This window comes from Chlorocebus sabaeus, chromosome 14 (genome assembly GCF_047675955.1).
Source record: "Chlorocebus sabaeus isolate Y175 chromosome 14, mChlSab1.0.hap1, whole genome shotgun sequence".
Lineage (NCBI taxonomy): Eukaryota > Metazoa > Chordata > Mammalia > Primates > Cercopithecidae > Chlorocebus > Chlorocebus sabaeus.
Window position 1 is genome coordinate 107422762 of NC_132917.1, and position 20725 is coordinate 107443486.

General features: G+C 45.3%; 1 protein-coding gene across 1 annotated transcript in view; it reads right to left on the reverse strand.

Annotated features, from left to right (window-relative positions):
- The window catches only part of ST6GAL2 (ST6 beta-galactoside alpha-2,6-sialyltransferase 2), an 86186-nt gene that overhangs the window by 32771 nt on the left and 32690 nt on the right, over positions 1–20725 (reverse strand). The window contains exon 2 of the mRNA XM_008008299.3: positions 8841–9840. Within this exon, the coding sequence (XP_008006490.1) occupies positions 8841–9783 (943 nt within the window). The 5' untranslated portion in view covers positions 9784–9840. The remainder of the gene's footprint in view (positions 1–8840; positions 9841–20725) is intronic.

Consider the following 20725-nt stretch of genomic DNA (forward strand, 5'->3'; position numbering starts at 1 on the left):
TTAAAGCAAACCTTTCAATACCTGAAGCTAATGATACACCATCATTAAAGTTAAGATGTCCCCACATGATTTTCAGAGAATTTACTCTTCATGGAGAATGAGATCTTGGCTACAGGAAACATCAATATGGATATGTGTGTGTGTGTGTGTGTGTGTGTGTGTGTGTGTATATATATATATAAAAAATATATTGAACAGATTATATATAGATTATATATATATAAAAAATCTGAACAGATATATATATATATAATCTGTTCAATTATGGGTGATACTGTATCATCTAAGTGATATTTAGATACCTGCTACCTTTACGGCATTCTTTACAAGTGTCATGCTTGATGCAGCCATTCTCCCAAAGCTTCCAATACATCTTGAGGGAGACTCTACTGGAGCAGATAAAGACACCAGAAGGCAAAAGCTGCTTTTTGGTGCTGATGTATGCTTAAAAAGAAAGCCAGCCCTTCAGCAGAGATTCTGCATTTAATGTTGAAGAAAGCAAGCAAGCCAGTCCTGACTTCCATGCAACCTTACCTACTGCTGCCGATGGCAAGAATACCTGTGTGAAAGCAACCTTAGAGCATTCTGCATTAGCAGCAGACCAGACCCCTGTAGCCCCGAGGATGGGCAAGATGGAGAGACCACCAATGCCACCAGCTGCCAGGGCTCTTATGTTCTATAACCACACACTGTGCTTCACCAAAGTTGAACTATGAATGCAACATAAATCTATATCTCACCTCATTCAACCTGACAGCCCGACTTGCCCAAGTTCTCTGAATGCTGGGCTAGGAGGACCTGGATGAAAACAAGGTACCCCTATCCTGGAGGCTGACAAGGAGGTGAAGAGTGGGAGGCACAGGAAAGTGGGTTCACCTGATTTAGCGCTGGGAATAGGGGATATGTTCCCTTTGCATAAGGCAGTCTTTAAACATACATGTGTCTTGAAATTCCTAGAAACCAGCCTGAAGAGTCAATGAGCAAGAAATCAATTTTCTAAGAGCCATCTTTAGCTGCAAATATCTCATGCAGATTCCAAGTTCCGCCTGGAGCAAGGACAGTGCCTGTCTGTGAGGCAGAGGTGAAAAGAGGTATTTCTGTCATGCCCAAGGGGAGCTGCATGTACAGTCCCCGAGCCCCACACAAATGCCTAAGGCAGCCGCCTTCTTCCCCAGTCCCTGCTACCTCCTCCTCTGGAGTCTTCTTCTTGCTCCCCAAATAGCAGAAACTTACCATGCATGCCCCCACTAAAACAATGTGAAAAAAGGTGTCTTCACTGACAAGCCCTGAACTAAAAGAATTCAAAGTCCAGCTTTAGCACCAAAATTAATCCGCTTTGGGAACACGTGAATGCGTAAAGTGTAGGTGGCTATGTCATCAAAACCCTGCAATGTTCTTTTAGGGGAAATTTTGCAGGAGTTGGCAAACTATGACCTTCCGGCCAAATCTGGCCTGCCACTTGTTTTAGTAAATCAAGTTCCACCATAACATAGACACATCCACTGTACACGCTATCTATAACTGCAGAGTTGAACTGTTGAGACAGAGACAGAAATATGGTTCACAAAACCTAAAATATTTACTACCAGGTTCTGTAATAAAGTCTGCCAATCTCTAGATTCAAGGGGATCTACTCTGGGTATAAACGATGCCAACATACGTAAATGCCTCTAAGTTAAAACCTGTTCTTTACTTCACAATTTAAGGATTTGTTCATACTTTATTGAGATAATGGATTTATTATTTATTTTTATTGAATAACGTTTTGTCAAAAAATTCAAATAATATTTGAGGTGGAAAAACTAGATTACCCCAAACAGTAGACTCTTGAAATTTATTGATAATCCAAACACTTTTTAGGCATATGGAATGTATCTACTGATATTTACCATACTAGAAAGTAAAACAGGGAATTTTAAAATGTCTATTAATTTATTTTAAAATACAGTTTTTTCCATTTTAAAAATCCCCTATATTTTCAAAAACCAAAAGAATACTGAGAAGACTGGCACCGTTTTCAATGTTTGCAAGTCTCTTTTAGGTCTGGTTTTTTAGAAAGTTGGTTTCTCATATCTGCTTTTGAATTCAACTTGTTGCAATATGTTGTTTTATTTGAAGTATATGAAGGCTCAGACACATTGTTGAATTGAGAAAGCTATTTAAAGAATCCTTCCAAAGAACTGTGAATATTCTTCTTTGATACCTAACAAAACTCTACGAGGGCTAGCTTCTTAGGGTTGGTTATAATTTGGAATCTGAAACCTCTCAATGAACTTTTTGTGCTCTGTTACATTAAAACTCGTGGTCTATTTTTCTCTTAAAATGGACCTTCCACTCATGCGTAATTGTATAATATTGTACAATGATCACCTGAAAACTATCAGCTAGGCATAGTTATTTATAAGAAATATATATATATGTTAGGCAGATCTTCCAAATGGTGATGCATTTTGTAATAAAGAGTTAAACACTGGCTGGGCGTGGTGGCTCATGCCTGTAATCCCAGCACTTTGGGAGACCCAGACGGGCGGATCACCTGAGGTCAGGAGTTGGAGACTAGCCTGACCACCAGGGAGAAACCCCATCTCTACTAAAAATGCAAAAAAAAAAAAAAAAAAAAAAAAAAAACAAGAAAGAAAGAAAGAAAGAAAATTAGTGCATGCCTGTAATCCCAGTTACTCGGGAGGCTGAGGTAGGAGAATCGCTTGAACCCAGAGGACAGACGTTGCGGTGAGCCGAGATGGTACCATTGCACTCCAGCCTCAGCAACAAGAGCAAAACTCCGTCTCAAAAAAAAAGAACTGAAACACCACATTGGTTAGTATCACCATGGAGTTCACCAGTTTTTAAAGTCTGGATAACTTCCAAGTTCATGGTTCAAAGCTTGAATTTTATCATTGGCAAGAAATACTATCAGTTATTTTCCTAAAAGTGATACGCTCCCTTGATTCCTTTTTGAGAACATATCTGTCAAATATCCAAGTCTGAATAATTAACATTTCTTTTCAAGTTGAAATTGCATTTCATGAACAAAGTGGCTAGTTCGGCTCACAAGGCAATTACACAGGGGCTTTTCCTTTGTGAACTGGCACACATAAGCGCTTTTCTCCTATTTCCCCATGTGTCCCACTGAATCTGAAAAACCATGTATTCAAAGGTTGAGCTTTGGGTTCTGCTGCCCTGACTTGTGCTAAGAAGCCCCAGTCCCACGCATCACTGTGTTTGTACCACCAGTGCAAATGTCAACAGCTGGAAGGAAAAGAACTCTGAGTATACTTACCACAATAGTTTTTTCTCATGGACCCTCGAAAGGGCCTTGGAAAGTCTAAGGGTAAGCTTAGATCTCACTGTGCCAACTGCCAAGCCAGGGCAACCCTCTGGTTGCAGACAGTGAGAGGAGACTCCAGACAGCGAGGTGACTGCAGGTGCTGGGAGGGAGTCACCCCGAGCCTGAGGGGAAGTGTGATGCCAGCAATCCTCAACCCCAGTTCTCTCCAAACCGTGCTGACAACCCCTCAGACACAGCCTAGCCAAGGGCCCCACGCGGTGGGTGCATTTCTATTAGTTGACTAATAAATGTGAATTAATTGCATCACCCTTGAAAACATCCCAGCATTTAAATGCCCGTTGTCTTATTGTGGAGCTGTGCTCTAAGCCATCCAAGGACTTCACGAGGCACAGGGCACAGAAAGATAAAGCAGTGTAATTCCTTTGGAGGTGGTATTAGTCTGCAAAGTTAAGAGGCCACCTGCGTGCAGACGACAGGGAGGCCGGGTCATGCAGGCTTGTGGCTAGGCCCAGTGCAAGCCCTTTATGAACAGCCTCCATGAGCAGCATGGGGTGGGGATGGAAGGGGAGGGTGCACTGAGATTGTCGTCTGTCACACAGACATGTTTTATAAACGTACACCTGGCTGTGCATGCCTTGATAATGCACTGTGAGAATAGAAGCTGTCCATTCCTATTTAGACAAAAAGGAATCGGTCAGACAGCAAACACAAGGGGAAGAAAGTCAAGTTTCATTTCTGGAGAAGGCATTCCCAGGCCAGAACCATGCCGTGTTGACCTTGAGAATGGAGCCAGACAAGTGCATCCATGGAAGGAAAATTAAAGTCCTTCAAGGAGCTGCTGGGCCAGCAAGCCCTTCAGCACCTGGTCACTGCCCTGCCCTGGGGCCCATCCCCCACATCCTCCTCCTCTCCTACTCTGATGAGAAAATTCACACAGCGGGAGAGCAAGCCTCCAGTCACTAGAGAATGGCCTGCCTGGGATTGGACAAAGCGATGTTTTCCCAGCACCGCGGAGGCCCTGTTTTTCCCCAGGACCTGTAACCCTCACCTCTTGACTTACTTCCCTCGCAGCCTCAAGCCCAGGCTCTGGTGTGATCTCTATAGCGACTATCTGCGATGGCTGTGCATTGCCGGCACAGGGGTGAGAGCTAGTGTTTCTGGAGACCCACACTGGGGTTTGAACCCAGGCTTTGCACATGTGACTGGAGGTATTTCCTTATCTGTAAAATGGGAACAAACTTATCTATCAGTTAGGGTAGTAAGGTTTACAACAGCACAAAAAGAGTATTTTGGGCTGGGCACGGTGGCTCATGCCTGTCATCCCAGCATTTGGGAGGCTGAGGCAGGAAGATCATTTAAGGTCAGGAGTTCAAGATCAGCCTGGCCAACATAGTGAAACCCCATCTCTACTAAAAATACAAAAATTAGCTGGATAGGGTGGTGGGCACCTGTCATTCCAGCTACTTGGGAGGCTGAGGCAGGAGAATTGCCTGAACTTCGGAAGTGGAGGTTGTAGTGAGCCAAGATTGTGCCACTACACTCCAGCCTGGGCAACAGTGGGAGACCCCCTCTCGAAAAAAAAAAAAAAAGGATTCTGAACAGGGCCTTGTCTGTACTATAAGTGGTATCTATGATTACAATTATTAAGTGAAGTCTAATTTTCAGAGTGGCTTGCAAGGACATCTAGGAATATGATCTGCCTTCCAAGTCGGCTCCTCTCTTCTGTCCCTATGAGCCCGTGTACTCCCTGTAGCTTTCACCACCTGTACACCACGCTGTTTCTCACTTCCATATGATGCTGGGCTTTCAGCTTGGTCTCCTCTCCCTGGAGCAGTCTTTACCAACCTCTTCCTTCTGCCCCACCACCAGCCCTCAGGGGAGTTAGGAATTCATCATCATTTCTGCCTTGTCAGCCTACATATCTCCCTGTCCTTCTCCAGTCCACAACACGGGAATTGTCTGTTTACCACTGAAGTGTGCCAGTATGGATGGTCGGGTCCGTGACCTCTTCAGTTTTGTGTCTAGCACAGGATCTGGTGGAGTTGGTGACCAATAAACAACGCTCATTGGAAGAGTATATGGACTGCTTTCTTCTTTCTTGCTTTTTTTAAAAGTAACAGGACACGTCAAATCTCAAGCCCTCTCCACCAGTCTATGCATCCCATCTCCAGTCTCTCCCTCCACGTCCCACTTCCCATGCACTTGCCAGAATTTGAGTTTCAAGTACACAGATCTTGGTTTCCCACATGAAGGCTATCACTGGTGGTTTAGAGCAGAACTTTCTCCTCTGTAACGTGTTTCCACATAAATACCAGTAGCACTGCACAGAAGCAAATTATTATTGCTTATATGCAGGGGTGAAAACAGATCATCTTATGACTCTAGGAGAGAATGATCCAGGTTTCCAAAACAATTAGTTTGTTTTTCAATAACCTATTCATAGTGAAAGTGTTTACAAATGCTATACTTTTCTAACCAAAACCAATTCCTTTGTGTGACTCAGTTCCAACAGAAGGGTAGGGGGATGGGGGCCGCACTGCCAGTGGAACAAACAGCAGAGGGAGCTAAAGGGCAGCCAGTAAGCAAACCTGACACTGACTGGGTCTTCCCTGGACATAAGCGTGTGGAGGTGGCCTCCTGGCAGAGCGGAGGTAGGGCTGATAAGCACTGACCATCTGAGATACTTTCTAGCTCTGTCTTCAATTTTTCATAAGATTGTGATCTTTGGTAAGTCTTTTGATCTTCACTTAGCCAATTCACAAGTAGATACTTAGGGGCCAACATGAATTTAGCTACAGCTGCCCCCAATACTCTAAGCTGTCTAAAGGAATCTGCTGCCAGAGTTTGTTTGTATTCTGCAAGCCATTCATAACTACGTGGGTTTGCTTGCATATATTCAGGTGAACAGGAAGGAGCGAGGTCGGCACCTGGCATGTAAACTGCTCATGCTGAGATACCAACTTATACAAATGAAACTTTTTGTTTATACAAATTGAGCCACGCTATGGTTACATGTTCTTAAAATAGTAGATACACAATCGGATCCAAAGGACCCTAGACAAAACAATAAAGATAATTTTAAAGAAATTTCCAGGCATGTTCTTCAGTTGTGATTCTACCGTTCTTAAAGGCATGCAAAACAAATTAGATTTGGATACTAGAAATTAACAAAGATATAACTGGCATTTCAAGTTTCCCAGAAACATGGACTTCTCAGTGTCTTTCATGCTCTCTTCCAAATTCTAGAGTTTACGAGATTCTGGTCAGGGATATTTACGCAGAAATAAAGGACAAAGGACTGCGCACTGGCATGCAAGAGCAATCCAGATCTTCACCTCTGATGCAGAGGTGTTTAAAACCAAACCAAACCGGAAGCAAGTTACTGCCTGCTTCAAGCATAATACTTAAATTCCTTCTCTACATTATTAATATTGGCCCTCAGAAATGAGAAAGAACTGTGGTGTTATTTCACCCCGGGGACCTCTAAACCACTGCTTCTTCTTAATAAATTGCAGGCTGCTCTGCTCTGGCTTTGGCTACAAGCTTATGTGACACATGGACTGTGTTATTATGAGCCTGCTGTAATGTCAGCACAGGGACACAGGGACCCCAGACCTTGATTCCAGACGCACTATCTTTTTTTTTTTTTTTTTTTGTTTAACTTTAAAAATATTTCTCATTTAGCCTCATGCCCAAGGACTTCTGCTGAGCTGAGGTCTGGGTTTCTGAGCCTGCCTACAGTGGCTTCACCCTATTCTAAGACAACTCTGGAACATGGGCCACTCTTCAAGGACACAGAACAACTAATGGATCTACTTAAAATGAAGACAACAAATTTTACTTATTTGCAAAGAGGGAGCAACATTCCCTGAATGTCGCTTCCAGACCAGTTATGACCCAACACTGCCTACTGTGAGAGTGTACAGGACACGACTGTCTTACATCTGGACTTGAGGCTGATGCTGTATTTGATTCACATTTGTTTTACTGCTCCTAGTACAGAGTCAAGCACGTATTAGGGGCTAAACACATATTTGTCTAATGAATGAGCCTAAAGGGCCAAGCTGCTTGCTGACTGGTGCAGCAATGGAATCAGCCTGGGAACGGGGGGAGTTCTGGGAGCAAAGGGATCTGAAACTGCTGAGGGAGAGCCCAGCTATGGGAACACAAGAGCCTGGGTATCTCCGGCAAGACAGGGTGAGAGGCCGGGACAGGTAGGGAAACGAATGTGATCCGGGACAGGAAGGGGAATTCCGAGGAGAGCCCATGCTGGCCCATCTGGTGCAGAACCTACACCACTCCGCAGGAGGCAAATGCATTTGAACCCTGCCATGCCCCCATCAGTCAAAAAAGATTAGAACTGGCATTTTACTTCAAAACTAGGAAGAAATAGCAATGGCTCATGTTGTGTGCCATCTTGGCTAGGCCACAGTGCCCAGCTGGTTGGTCAAACACTAGTCTAGATGTTGCTGGGAAGGTGTTTTTAAGATGTGATTAACAGTGAAATCACTAGACTTTGAGAAAAGCAGACAACTCTCACAATGCAGGTGTGCTTCCTCAAGCCAGGTGAATGCCTTAAGAACAAAGACTGAAGTTTCCTTAACAAGAAATTCTGCCTCAAGACAGCAACACAGAAGCTCCGCCTGAGTTTCCCATCTGCTGGCCTGCACTACCTATTTCAGACTTGCCAGCCTTCACGATCATGAGAGTCAAGTCCTTAAAATAAATCTTTCTCTGTATAGACACATATCCTCCTGGTGTGAGTCTCTGGAGAACCCTGACTGATACAGGAGTCGGGAAACAGATGTGCTCCAGCGCTCTTGACAGGGATGTGAAGACAGAGCCTGGCAGGGAGGGAGGAAGCCCAGGTGTTGTGTGTTATTTACCATCTTGGAGAAGGTCCCCGGTAGGTGCACTGGCAGTGCCCCAAAGGTTGGATATGCGCCAACAGTTGGGAGGCCAGAACTTATGCTCCCATGGGAAAGATGTTCCCAACAGCAGCTGGGCTCTTCTCAGAGCCCACAGTAACCAACATGATCTTCATGCACCCTGCTCTTTGGAGGTGATGCCCTGATTGAGCAGCTCTTGCTTTCCTGCCTCCTCCTCCTCTTGTTCCCTTCCCATATTCCCACTGCAAGATGGGTTCACCCGGCTTTCGGGGGCCCGCCTGGGAGCCTATCCATGCAGACTGCGGTTTCTATGGGATACGAAGTCTGAACAGCGAGAAGGACACCTGGGGCAAGGGGCGGCGCTGTCCTTCCACTGCCCACTGGCATCAGCTATGGGGAGGACCCTTCTTGCTTCCCAGCATTCCCCAAATGCTTGCTCTAAGAGTCCCCCGAAGAGTACGTCCGCTGTGACCCCAGAGAGACTCATTCTGCGCCAGCAAGGGGAAATCACCTGAAGAATCTCCAGCTCACATAAGAAACGCCTGGTGTGGAGACCCCAGCCTGCCCTGCCAGTGAGATCCAGAGGCGCGCACTGAAAGAACCAGCTCCCAGGGACACACTGGCTCAAGACAAGGCGACCTGGTCCCCGCACTGAGACCTACCTATTTCCTCGCCCAAGGAGGAGTTGAGGATTGAGCCTGCAGACATGACCACAGCGCAGCTGCGCAAGCCGCGCGGGTGCAGCTGGCTCAGGGGCACGGCGGGCACCAGGCGCCGCCAGCCCAGCGCAGAGAAGGGCGCCTCGGTGCCGTCCAGCGTCCGCACGGGCGCGCGGCTCCGCAGCTGGCACAGTAGCTGTGCCCTGCTCAGCCCGGTCTCCCGCTTCCCGCGGAAGCGCACCCCGTGCTTGTTGGCCGTCAGGTAATCCTTCATCGCCTTCTGCAGGCGCGGGTTCAGCATCTTGGAGGAGACGTTCCCCTTCCAGAGCCGGTACAGGAAGGCCCTGGACATGGAGGAGTACAGCCTGTCGCCGTCGTCGCCCTCCTCCAACACGTGGCTCCTTCTCTGCCTCCGGTGCCTCTTCTTCACCCGCCTCCTCTGGACCTGTGCAGCCGGAAAAGCCCCATCCCGTGGGCCTGGCTCCCCGGGGGAAGGGACTCCCAATGTCCCCTGAGTGTGGCTGTGCCACCCTGGCTGCCCAGCAGCAAAAAAGTAGTCGTCATCCTCCGGGTAGAAAGCACTTTGAGATTTTCTTCCCACCTGGGATGAAAAAAACTCTTCATGTTCAAACCCATCTTGGGACTGGGCCCATTTCTGCGGGTCTCCAGGCCCCGCGTGAAAGGAACTGGCTGGGTGGGCGCGGGGCAGCGCCTGGCGTGCGTCCAGACCCCCAGGCGGGGAGGGCTCATGCGCGGCGCCCATGATGGCCCGCTGCTTCCCCTGCACCGGCAGGAGCCTCCTGGTCTCCAGGAAGGAGAGGGAGCTGGGCACAGGTTCAGCGGGGTTGCTGTCGGTGAAGTAGATGAAAATCAGCAAAAAGAGGAGCCCCCAAGCGAATATTCCGAAAAGCATTCGTTGTCTCCATTGCTTCAAGTGTGGTTTCATGGCAGGTCTCTGCGGTCAGCACCTTGTGTCTTAAAGCAGATGGGTGGCAGAATGAACCTGAAAAACAGCCAGATGGCACAGTTAGCCAACATAGGGCATCAGCTCAGATGCTGCTGGGGACATTCTATCCTGAGCAGTGTTTCTGTAGGTGGTGGAGCGAGGTTGTAGAAGGGGCATTACAAACCAGAATCATCCAGGAGTTTTAGCTAAATCCAGGTGTCATATCTGTCCCCCGCCCCAGCCCCTCCCCCCCCACCAGTCTCTGCAAAACAAGGGATCTCACCATTTCAGGTGAGTCTTTGGAGAGAGGCGATGGATGAGTGTACATTTGCAAAACCCTCCCCATGGGACTCAGGGACAAGTCCACCTTCCCACTTTGATAAGACAGTAGGGCCCCTGCCCACAAGTTCCCCCTACTTTTGAGATTATGAAATTCCAATTTGATAAAGCAAACCCAGAGAGGTAAGCATGGTTTGCCCTCTCTTGTCTGCTTATCAGACCACCAAAAGCTCACAGCTCATAGATATTCCAGTAGCTGCTGTGCACTTCTAAGGAGTGACAGCCATATCTGATTCTTCCTGTTCTCCCCAGTCTGGAAGGCTGCCTAGAACATACCAGAAGTCCGCCGATGGCACTGAATAAAACAATGCTTCACTGACTGTGTCTGTGGGTGAATGTTATTTCAGGGTGCCTGAACAATGTCCCCAAGACTACCTCCTACTTCACCCTTACCATGAACTTTTGGTGAGATAAGAGGGAAGTACATTAAAACTTTAAATAGGAGGAGAGATGAGGAGAGAGCTTGCTGATTCTAGATGAGACTCAGAGAAAGGGTAACAAAAAGGGCAGAGATGAAAAGTAAGATACAATGAAAGACAGAATGAACCTCTCCTCTGTACAGCATTGCAACTAATATGTATTGCTCCGTGGGTAGCACAGCACTTGGTACCAAAGGAAACAATAAAACATTAATAAGAAATGCTCCTAACCTCAGGAACTTAAGCAAAGTCTTGGAAAGGGAAAATAACCTAAGGTATGTTTGTGGAATAATAAAATAATAATTAAGCTTGCTGGAACTTCAAGCTGAGTACAAAGCCCAGCACAGGCAGATATTCAATAAATATTGGCTGGGTAAATGATGTGAGCTTGTGTTTGTGTGTGTTTTGCAGAGCGCCTTGTGTGTCTGTGGTGATGCATGGGTGTTTTGGTGGGGATGCTGAAAGAAGCAGCAAGACCATTTGGGGAAAACATAATTGGAAAGCTATCCTCTTCCAGCTGTGGAGGGTCTGTAGTCCCTACCTGGATGTGTGGGACACATGCCGTGTAAGACATAGGGAGAGAGTGAAGTTCTGAGAGCAAGGGAGTGATGCGTTGGTTCCACGGGCTTTCAGGAGATTCCTTGGTAGCAGGTAAGGCAGAGAACAGTACAGGGAGGCAACACAGACTACAAGGAGGTCACTAGTAGAAATCAGATACTCAGAAAGTAGGGTGATTCTGAGGGGAGGGTCTGCCAGGCGAAATCTGTGACTCCCATGCTCCTTCCTGAGTATAGGCTGACCAATGCCAAAACACAAAGGCATGTAGGGCATGGCTGTAACACAATGGTTGTGTTTTCACACAAAAAGAAGGAACTGAAAGCAAAATGAATATTCCTACCTCAATGTGGTCACCTTGGGAAATCATACAATGTCGCTGGTGGGAAAGGACATGCTAAAGTAAGAAAACTACATTCCTTTTGTAGCTTTATGGCAGGTGAAAGGTGGACACAGATTCTTTGACCCTCCACCTAGACAGAGGCAGGGTCTGTGTCTCCCCCTGTTAAATAAGGACAGGCTCAATGACTGCTTGGACTAGTAGAATATGGCGGTGGTGATACTATGCCAGTTACCAGGCCCAGATCTAGCATTTTCCGCTTCCCGCCTCTCAGAACACTCACTCTGGGGGAAGCCAGCCACCAGTGAAGACACATCCCTAAGCTTAGCCCAGCATACATCTAGGAAACCCAAGCTAGGAAAGTCCACATGGAATGAGAGATACCCAGCCAGCCCCAAGCTGTTCCGGCTGTCCCAGCCATCCCAGCCCAGGCACCAAATGTGAAGCGCGAAGAAGTCATTCTGGATGTCCAGCCTGTTGCACTTTCCAATGACTCCATCCCCAGCCAACATCTGACTGCAACCCTGTGGAAGACCAGACAGGAGAACCAGTCTAGCCCAGTCAGTCAATGGTGAGTGATAATGACAGATTGTTGTTCTAAACCATGAAGTTATTTTTTGTTGGCTTTGGTTTGAGATATGTATAGATGTGTATAAATACATTTATCTACATATATATGTATTTGTTTCAAATTTTAGATTCAGGGGTACATGTGCAGGTTTATCACAGGGGCATATTGCACAATGCTGAGTAAACTCCTACATTTTAAGGTGATTTGTTACATCAGAGGATCACTGGAACAAGTTCTAATGGAAATGCTAAATAAGTTCCCAGAATCATCAGTAACATATACAACTACCTTGTACCCATAATAATTAGAAAGAAAAATTAAGCAAAAAAGAAAAAGTCCTAAAAATGCTTCCAACAATTGCAACATTTTCAGATAGGACTCTAGCATCCCAGAGGGATTCTACAAAAAGCAACATTCGCTTACATGTATAAATTGTGGCTTTTAAACAGTGTTTGCTTTATTTTGTATTCACATGAGAGCAAGGCTATAGATTTTATATACAGTAATACATCAAACCTACATAGACAGAATATACTTTAACCAAGCCAGAACCACGGATGCCAAGAAGCGAATGTAGAAGAATTAATACCCGCAGTTAACTTACTATATATACAGGTTTGTGGTTAGCATTTGTTCTGGATTATTTTATTTGGTCTTTCCAGCATCGAATTGGATAGGAAATACTGTCATATCCATTTTCTAGATGAGGGAATTGAGTCCCAGAGCAATTAAGTAACTTGCCCAGGACCACAGAGCTAGCAAGCAGCAGATATTACATGCAAATCCATCTGCTTCATCCTATGGCTCACACCTCTCACACTAAGTTCTAATTCCATCTGATCATACCAACCAAGGCTATATTTTCTAAATTTACACTCCTCAAACTATCTGTGGTGAAAGATAATTTTTTCCCCAAACTGTCACTGTGTGATATTTTAATATTTCCATTTCTGAATGTCTTGGCATTGTCCAATTGCTATAAAAGTTTCTAAATGCCTGCTCTCAAGCTCTGTAAACATCTTACCAGGAACTGGTAATGAACAGTTGTGGATGTGCATAGTCTGGGCCCACACTTTGAGGGGCACCTTCCGCATGATCTGTCTAACCTGTCCACCCAGGGACAGTGCTTTGAGCTGTAATGCTCAACATAAAGGTCTAGAAGCTGTTTCTAATATTTCAAGACTTCTATAAGAAATTGCAAAATTATCCTTAATAACAGTTATTCTGCTGCATCCCACTGGGTGCACTGTAGTATAATTCTGACACTTGCTACTGGGAGTTAGTGCAGACCCCATGTGTTAAGGGCTCAGGCCTCCAGGAGACTGCCCTCATTTCACATGCCAGCTGTGTGGATTTGCATGTAGTATCTGCTGCTTGCTAGCTCTGTGGTTCTGGGCAAGTTACTCACAAGTTACTCAAAGCCACTCACACTTTTACCTGTTCAACTACCGATCCCCAGACTCTAGGACACACTTCAGGTTTGATAATCTGCTAACATGACTAACAGAAGTCAAGAAAGTACTATATTTATGGCTATGGTTTTATTGTAAAGGATGCACACAGGGTGAGATCTGGGGTGAATGCAGTTCCATGTTCTTTCCCAGTGGAATCTGGGTGTATCACTCGCCCAGCACATCAGTGTGTTCACGAATCAGAAGCTCCAGTGAACCCCAGAATCTAGAGTTGTTATTAGGGTTCCATTAGATAGGCATGATTGATTAAATCACTGGCCATGTGAGTGAACTTAATCTCCAGTGCCACTCTTCTCCCTGGAGGTCTGGCAGTCCAAGGTTCAAAAAGCTCAAATCCTGCAATAACCCTGCAATTTCTTTTTTCTCCTTTTCCCTTCCTCCCTTCCTTCCTCCCTCCCTCCCTCCCTTTTCTTTCCTTCCTTCCTTCCTTCCTTCCTTCCTTCCTTCCTTCCTTCCTTCCTTCCTTCCTTCCTTCCTTCCTTCCTTCCTTCCTTCCTTCCTTCTTTCTTTTTTTTTTTTTGACAGAGTCTCGCTCTGTCACCCAGGCTGGAGTGTGCAGTGGTACAATCTTGATTTACTGCAACCTCCACCAACCGGGTTCAAGTGATTCTCCTGCCTCAGCCTCCTGAAACCCTGCAATTTCATCTGGTTGACCTTTCTGGTGATCAGAACCCAAGGTGAAGCTATCTAGGAAAGCAAAGTAAGTTCCCTCATTAGCAAAATGAAAACAGTCCTATCACTAAGGAAATTCCACAGGTTTTAGAAGTTCCATGCTGGGAATACCAAGGCTGCAGCAGCTGACTTAAAAGCCAGTCTTTTTGTTTCTAACTTGTAGTCATCATTTCCTGGTTTCCCTGCACTGAGCAACAGCTCTGGTGGACAACTGGAAAATGAGATAGGTTTCTGATTTCAGCAAATCAGAAAACATTTTTGCTTCAGAAAATATTTTTAAAAAACAGAGGCAAAGATGAGATGTGTGCAGAGTGATGGGAAGTGCAACAACAACAAAAAAGCGTTGAGCTGTTGGGAGGAGCTCAAAACCTCTGGCCTAGAGGGCTTGGGGCTGAGAGCCAGTGCCCCCCACACCACAGAAGCTAATATGACCTTAGTTTGATGAGTCAAGAAGCTGCAGGAACTCTAGTTGAGAAAGTGAACTTGGGAAATTTCATGGCAGGATCCAAATGATCAGATGTAAAATTAAATAATTCAAATGTAAAATAATTCAAACTTAAAGCTATTGGAACTTGAAATTATCTTGAGCCTTGAGAGGAATGTGGCTATGCCGCCTGCGTCAGACAGCTGCAACTTCTGCCTTTTGGTTCCTGTAAATAATTAGAAAGACCAAGCAGCGCCAGAGAGGAGACCCTCTCAGATATTACCCCTCCTCATGGAATAGTAAAGTATTCTTGCTTAAAATGGAACAATCTGTAACCAATCAAACAGCTGTGGCATATATACCTGCTCTCGTATGGAAAATGCTGTGATCCTACTGGAACTTCTCTGTCTCCGCCTATATAATGGAAACTTTAACTTCTCCGTTTTGGAAACACTGACCCCATTCATCGGCAGTTGGTGCTTTCCCAGGTGGCCAGCCTCAAGCTTTGCGCTCAAATAAACTCTGTACTTAATCATATTTTCTGAACCTCATTATTTAAGGGTGACACAGATGTAAACTGAAAATAAACTCCTAAGCCCCTCAACTGACCTGACAGACCCTTCGCGGCCAGACGGACCCCAGAGAAATCTGAAAAACGGAATTTCCAGTCATGACTGGAAGGGAGGTCAGACAGGCCTCCAGATACCCCGTCTCCCTTTGGAGTTTGGACACAACTGACCAGGATTAATATTAAAATAGACATCATAAACCGACCAAACTCTTCGTGGTGATAAGATACCAAATTCCAACCTGACTCTGGTATAGCATCACATGACAGATAGCAGACCCCAAAGGAAATAAAAATATTCTACCCCAAAATACATTTCTTTGACATATTTTGAAATGGCCAAGCAAAGCTGTCTTTGGTGGGGGAAATTTGCATTGGTAAAGAATCTCCATTAATACCGCCTACCTTTCCCCTTCTAGGCCTTTCCTGGACCTAGGAGACATTAAATATGAGTGTGACACCTTTAAAGTCCCAAAAGAGACACGTACATCTATCCTCTCTGAAGGATATTCCCTATGAGGCGCCATCTCTATAACAAGAACCTTGGCTTCCACAACCCCTCTTAACTCAGGCATGTATTTCTACTGACTTCAAGTCTTGAGACAAAGCTTAACTCTTTCAATCAACTGCCAATCAGTTGGTTGCCAATCAGAAAATCTTTGAATGTACCTATGACCTATAAGGCCCCATTTCAAAATATCCCACCACTTTAGGCTGAACCAGTGCACACCTTTCATGTATTGATTAATGATTGTATCCACAATTCCTGTCTCCCTAAAGTGTGTAAAACCAAACTGTGACCCAGTTGCCTCAGGCACATGTTCTCAGGACTTCCTAAGACTGTTCCCTGGGCCATGGTCACTCACAGTGGCTCAGGTTTAAATATTTAACAGGGCTTTTTTGTTTTTCTTGGCATCAACACAGACGTAGCCTCCATTATATGAAAACGCCTAGTTTTGAACCAGAAGGTGGGAAGCCTTGTTTGTCATGGGGAGATGACATACGAGAAAGGAAGGGAGAAGGATGAGAGGATGTCAGAGGACACAAATAAAGAGAAGAAGCACCTGGCAGGATAGAGGGGGCTGCGTCGGTGCCAGGACCCTGTGGCAGAATTTGCTCTCTCTGCCTGCTGTGCTGGGGAGTAGAAAGAGGCAGGATTTGTGAAGCTCTCTGAGCATCTTTAAAGGAGTATCCCAATGCAAAGAATGAAGACTCTTCATTAGGTGGAGCTTAAGTGGCTCCTAATGCACAAGAATAATAGGAAGGAGTGGATTTGCTGCACTGCCTCAATTTGTGATTAGGTCTCAACTTTTAATAATCCAAAAGCCTCCGCTACAGCCTCTGGAGCTGCAAACCTTCTGCTGCCAATTAAGGGAACATTCTCCAAAATGATTAAGTCTCAAGGTAACGTCAAATCCTCTGCTAGCAAAATGCTACAGAAATCACGATCTGTACCATGGGTCTCAGTCACCAGCATACCTGTAACAAATCCAGGTTAGAGAAAGGCGAGGGACGCCATCAATGTTACAGCCCTGGATCACTGTTTTCCTTGAAACGACCATAAGCCTAATAATAGGAAGGCTTGGCTAAGCAAGAGAAAACACGTCTTTTCCTCTGATATAGTGTATCTGAAATCGTATAATTATACAGCTTAAAGAAAGTTGTCGGTAATACTCACTGCCATATCCCATCATTAGCTGGTGTGATGTAAATGACATCGGGGGATATAAGAGGCCCATCAGGCAAATTGTCTGTCCCCAGGCACCAATGGGAAAGTGCTCCTTAATCACACCTTCACGTGTGCTTTCTCTGTGATGGTTTCAGTGACTGGGGCTGCCGAGTTCTTGCCAGTTTTCCCCTGGGAAGAGCCCTGGCAAGATTATACTCATACTGGATTGGGTGTGACTTTCTTTTCACTTCCACTGCAATTCTAACATTATTACCTGGCAATGCAAAGGTTTGAATTCCCAGTGGATGTTCGCTGCCTATTTGGACTACTTTTATCCATTTCCATTCTTTCTCCCTGTTCTTTGCCCTTTCTGGCCAGGCCTCTAGGGAACTTCTATTTTTAGAGGCAAAATCAAAAGTGCCCCTCTGCTGGAAATCACGGCGATTGTTCCACTTGCTTAGGAAGAAGTCAGTACCCATATCTTAGATACTAATTCCCAAAGACACGAGTCACATTTCTTACGGATATTCAAACTAGCACAATAGAGTGTTTAAATTCTCCTTCAAATCGTTCTGAGAGAAATCCCACTTTCCAAAAGGCACAATTTATTACTAGTTGTCAGATGAAACTATGAAATGTAAACACTGCCACAGAGGAACATTACAATGCAGCTTAAGGTTAATGCAGCTAACTTCTTATTTTGTTCAAGGGCAAAGAGAAGTTAATTCTAGGTCTTACCACTTTAACGATGTCCCTCTTAAGCCTTGTGGTTGACGAGCTTTATTGCCATTTTCTTGACTACAGAGTGGTTTTCATTTTTTTTTTTCACACTTTGATGGATGTGTCTGCTATGAATTACCAGCTGCCCAGGTTTTCTGTGGGTCTGAGACACGCTCACGTCCTTTTTTGTGTCGAAGAGTTGTCTGGACTAAGGTTAAGTCTAAGTATTTATTTTAATGTTGATGTAATAAAGAAGATTTAGCATGTGAGCTGTGGTGAGATACTCGTGTATCTTGATGGCCTTCAGGAGTCATTTTCTTCCAAGAATCATTTTTTCTAAAATTAGCTCTTGTCACATATCCAAGAAAACATCCAGTCTGCAGCAGAGAGGAAGATACCTCCCTCAGCTGGAATTCTTTTATCTCTTAACACCCTTATTGGCACTTTTTACAAATGGGCCCTTCTCTTTTCTTTCTTTGCTTTTGGTAAATGTGAGTCTCCAGACTGCTAAAGCCAGAACACCAAGGAGGCACTCCCTCATTCATTCTCCCTCTAGTCTCTGTCTATTCTTAAGCCAATGTCCAGAAGAAAAGAAAGAAAAAGGTCGGCCAGGTCAGCGGAGCCTGTGGTGGGGGAGGCCGTCCCCCTCTCTAAGGAGTACAACCCTGTGGGATTGCAAGTCCTTGCCTCCTCAGAAGGGCAGCCCCCCTGCAGGCAGCGCCCCCTCCTTTTGATGGCACTGTTTGACACCAGAATGCATGGGGCAATCCCACCTGCTAAGAAGGGCACCGCTGGCCGACCCAGTGACCTCGCTTGGTTGAGTCATAAGTTTAAAACACTGGTGCCTGGGCTTCTGGTTAGTGTAAAATTCCGATGTTTGAGTAACCCTCAATGGGGATGCCTGTAAGGTTCCTGAAGGCGGGGACTACATCTTATCAGTCTTGTATTCTCACCAACCAACGTGGGCTGGCCTGTGGAAGGCTCCAAATAAATATTCCTGAAATCAATGAATGTCTGAAATTAAGAAGATAAGTGGGGGAAATGTGCTATAATGGCATTGCCTGACCAGGGGCTGTTGGTTGGTTCTGGAGGGCAAGGGTTCCTCATCTACTGTGTTTCTCAGCCTGGCAGAAGTGTCTGGGTGTCTCCAGGCAAAACCATGGTTAGGCTGTTGTAGCGTTAGGTCCGAGTCATTAACAGCAGTCGTGGCAGGAGTCAGCAGGCTGGTGGGTACACGAGCAGCAAAGGTATCCCAGGCTGCCACTGGCCAAATACCTGTGCTGTGCTGGGCACCGTATCTACCTCACTCACATTGTCTCGTTTCAATTCCTCGTCTCAGTTTAATCTTGACAACAAATTCCTTAGTAAACATGATTTGTCTCTAAGCTTAGGCCTACGAAAGCTCCAACTGATTCCCTTCCGGTTTACTGTCCCAAAGCCCCTGTCTTTTTTTCACTAGAACACGAAGCCAGAAAAAAATTGCTGGAGTCAACTCAAGCACCAGCCTTAAAATTTTAATAAGATTTATTTTTCCTTTTGGCCACAAAGTACTATGTCTAATTTCACTCCAGCTCCCTACATTTAGCAGAACAAGTGATCCTCTGACACCCCTATCTTTGTTTGCTGGAGTAAATGATGTTCCCAGTTAGGCTTTACAATCCATACCTTTGCATGCCCTGCATTTGTCAGAGCTAGCTTAGTCTTGGGACACCTGCCAAGTGGATTTTGCCTGGGCAGAATGGGCTACCAACTTACTAACATTTCCAAAGAGACTACAGGCGTTAGGCCCCCGGTTGCAGGGGTTTGCTGCCTCGGCAGGAAGGCAAAACGGTTCTGCCTGTGTTGTTGCTTGGTCCCGGGACTGCTAAATAAATGACAAGCAATAGGGATTAAAGTAAGCCTGGAAGCCTTCAAAGAAGAGGAGGTCCAGAGCTGGACCTCGAAGGATGCAGGGTATGGAGGAGAATCAGTGGTTTCAAGCCAGTGGAATGCCTGGGCCCAGTGTGCCACGGATGAGAACGTGTATGCGGGACAGACTCACGGTGAGCTGGGGCTGGACAAGGGTGAGCTGCTCTTAGAAAGATGATGCCATTATCCTTCTGGGTCAGGTCATTCCAGCAGTACAGGGTTTTTGCTCAAGACACAGGGCAGATGGGAACTAGTTTAAAAGGCAAAGATTCACATATGTGAGCCACTCTGGGCAGCTCCCAGTTGAGGAAGGGGGAGGTGGAAATGATTCCAGACGTCTATCAGTGATTGTGCAGGGACACAACACAAGCTGCCTACTAGTTAGGGTCTGCTGGCTTCCAGAAACAGCATTCATCTGCTTTGGACTCAGTGGCCTGTTTGTTTTACAATAATTAGCATTCAAATATTTATACTTCATACCAGAAATGTGCCAAAGCTCATGACTGGAGCTGTAAATTCGCTTCAATCCTGATGGTTGATACTAAGAAGATGGACGATGTATACCTGCCATCGAGACTTGAAAGGTTAGGTGAACTCCTAAAATGTGAAGCGGGCTTTGAGGTAAAAGCATAGGTGGCCAGCAGGTGGCTTTTACAAGGAGGCTTCTGTACCAGTGGAGGCCACATTTCTTTCAGTGGGTGTTACAGAGTGAGACAGATAACGCTGCCTCCTCTGAGGAGTAAAGGCCATGCACGGTTGACCAGAAAGCGCTGTTGGCAGCTGCCTAATTTTGGATAAGCCCCGATTTTGGATAAGCCTCAGTTTCATCAAATGTAAATTGTAAGATCATCACTGCTTGATGAGATGAATGAATGAAGTAATGTGCTTAGCACTGTGCCTGGCCCAAAAAGAGAGCACAACAAGTATTTTTCAGTCCAAGTTTTGAAATTCTGTAAAAGTGGAAAAGATGGCATAACACGCATGGATTTCACTGTATTAGTGTATTGTATTGTAGGATATTACTGTATATTATGCTAGATAATTTAATATCTATTACATACAGTAATTTGTTACATTATATGTATTATAATATACTGTATTGGTGCCATGTGTATAAACCTGAAAGTTTACCAGGAGGCACCTCTCTTTAACTGACCATAAACTGACATACCCCGGTTTAGATAAACACGAGTATCTGACTCAAGTTAATAAGCACTGAATAAGGGCTGCCTAAATAAAGACCTCTCTCTAGTGTCTCAGTCATAAAAAGTAACCCTGTCAGGGA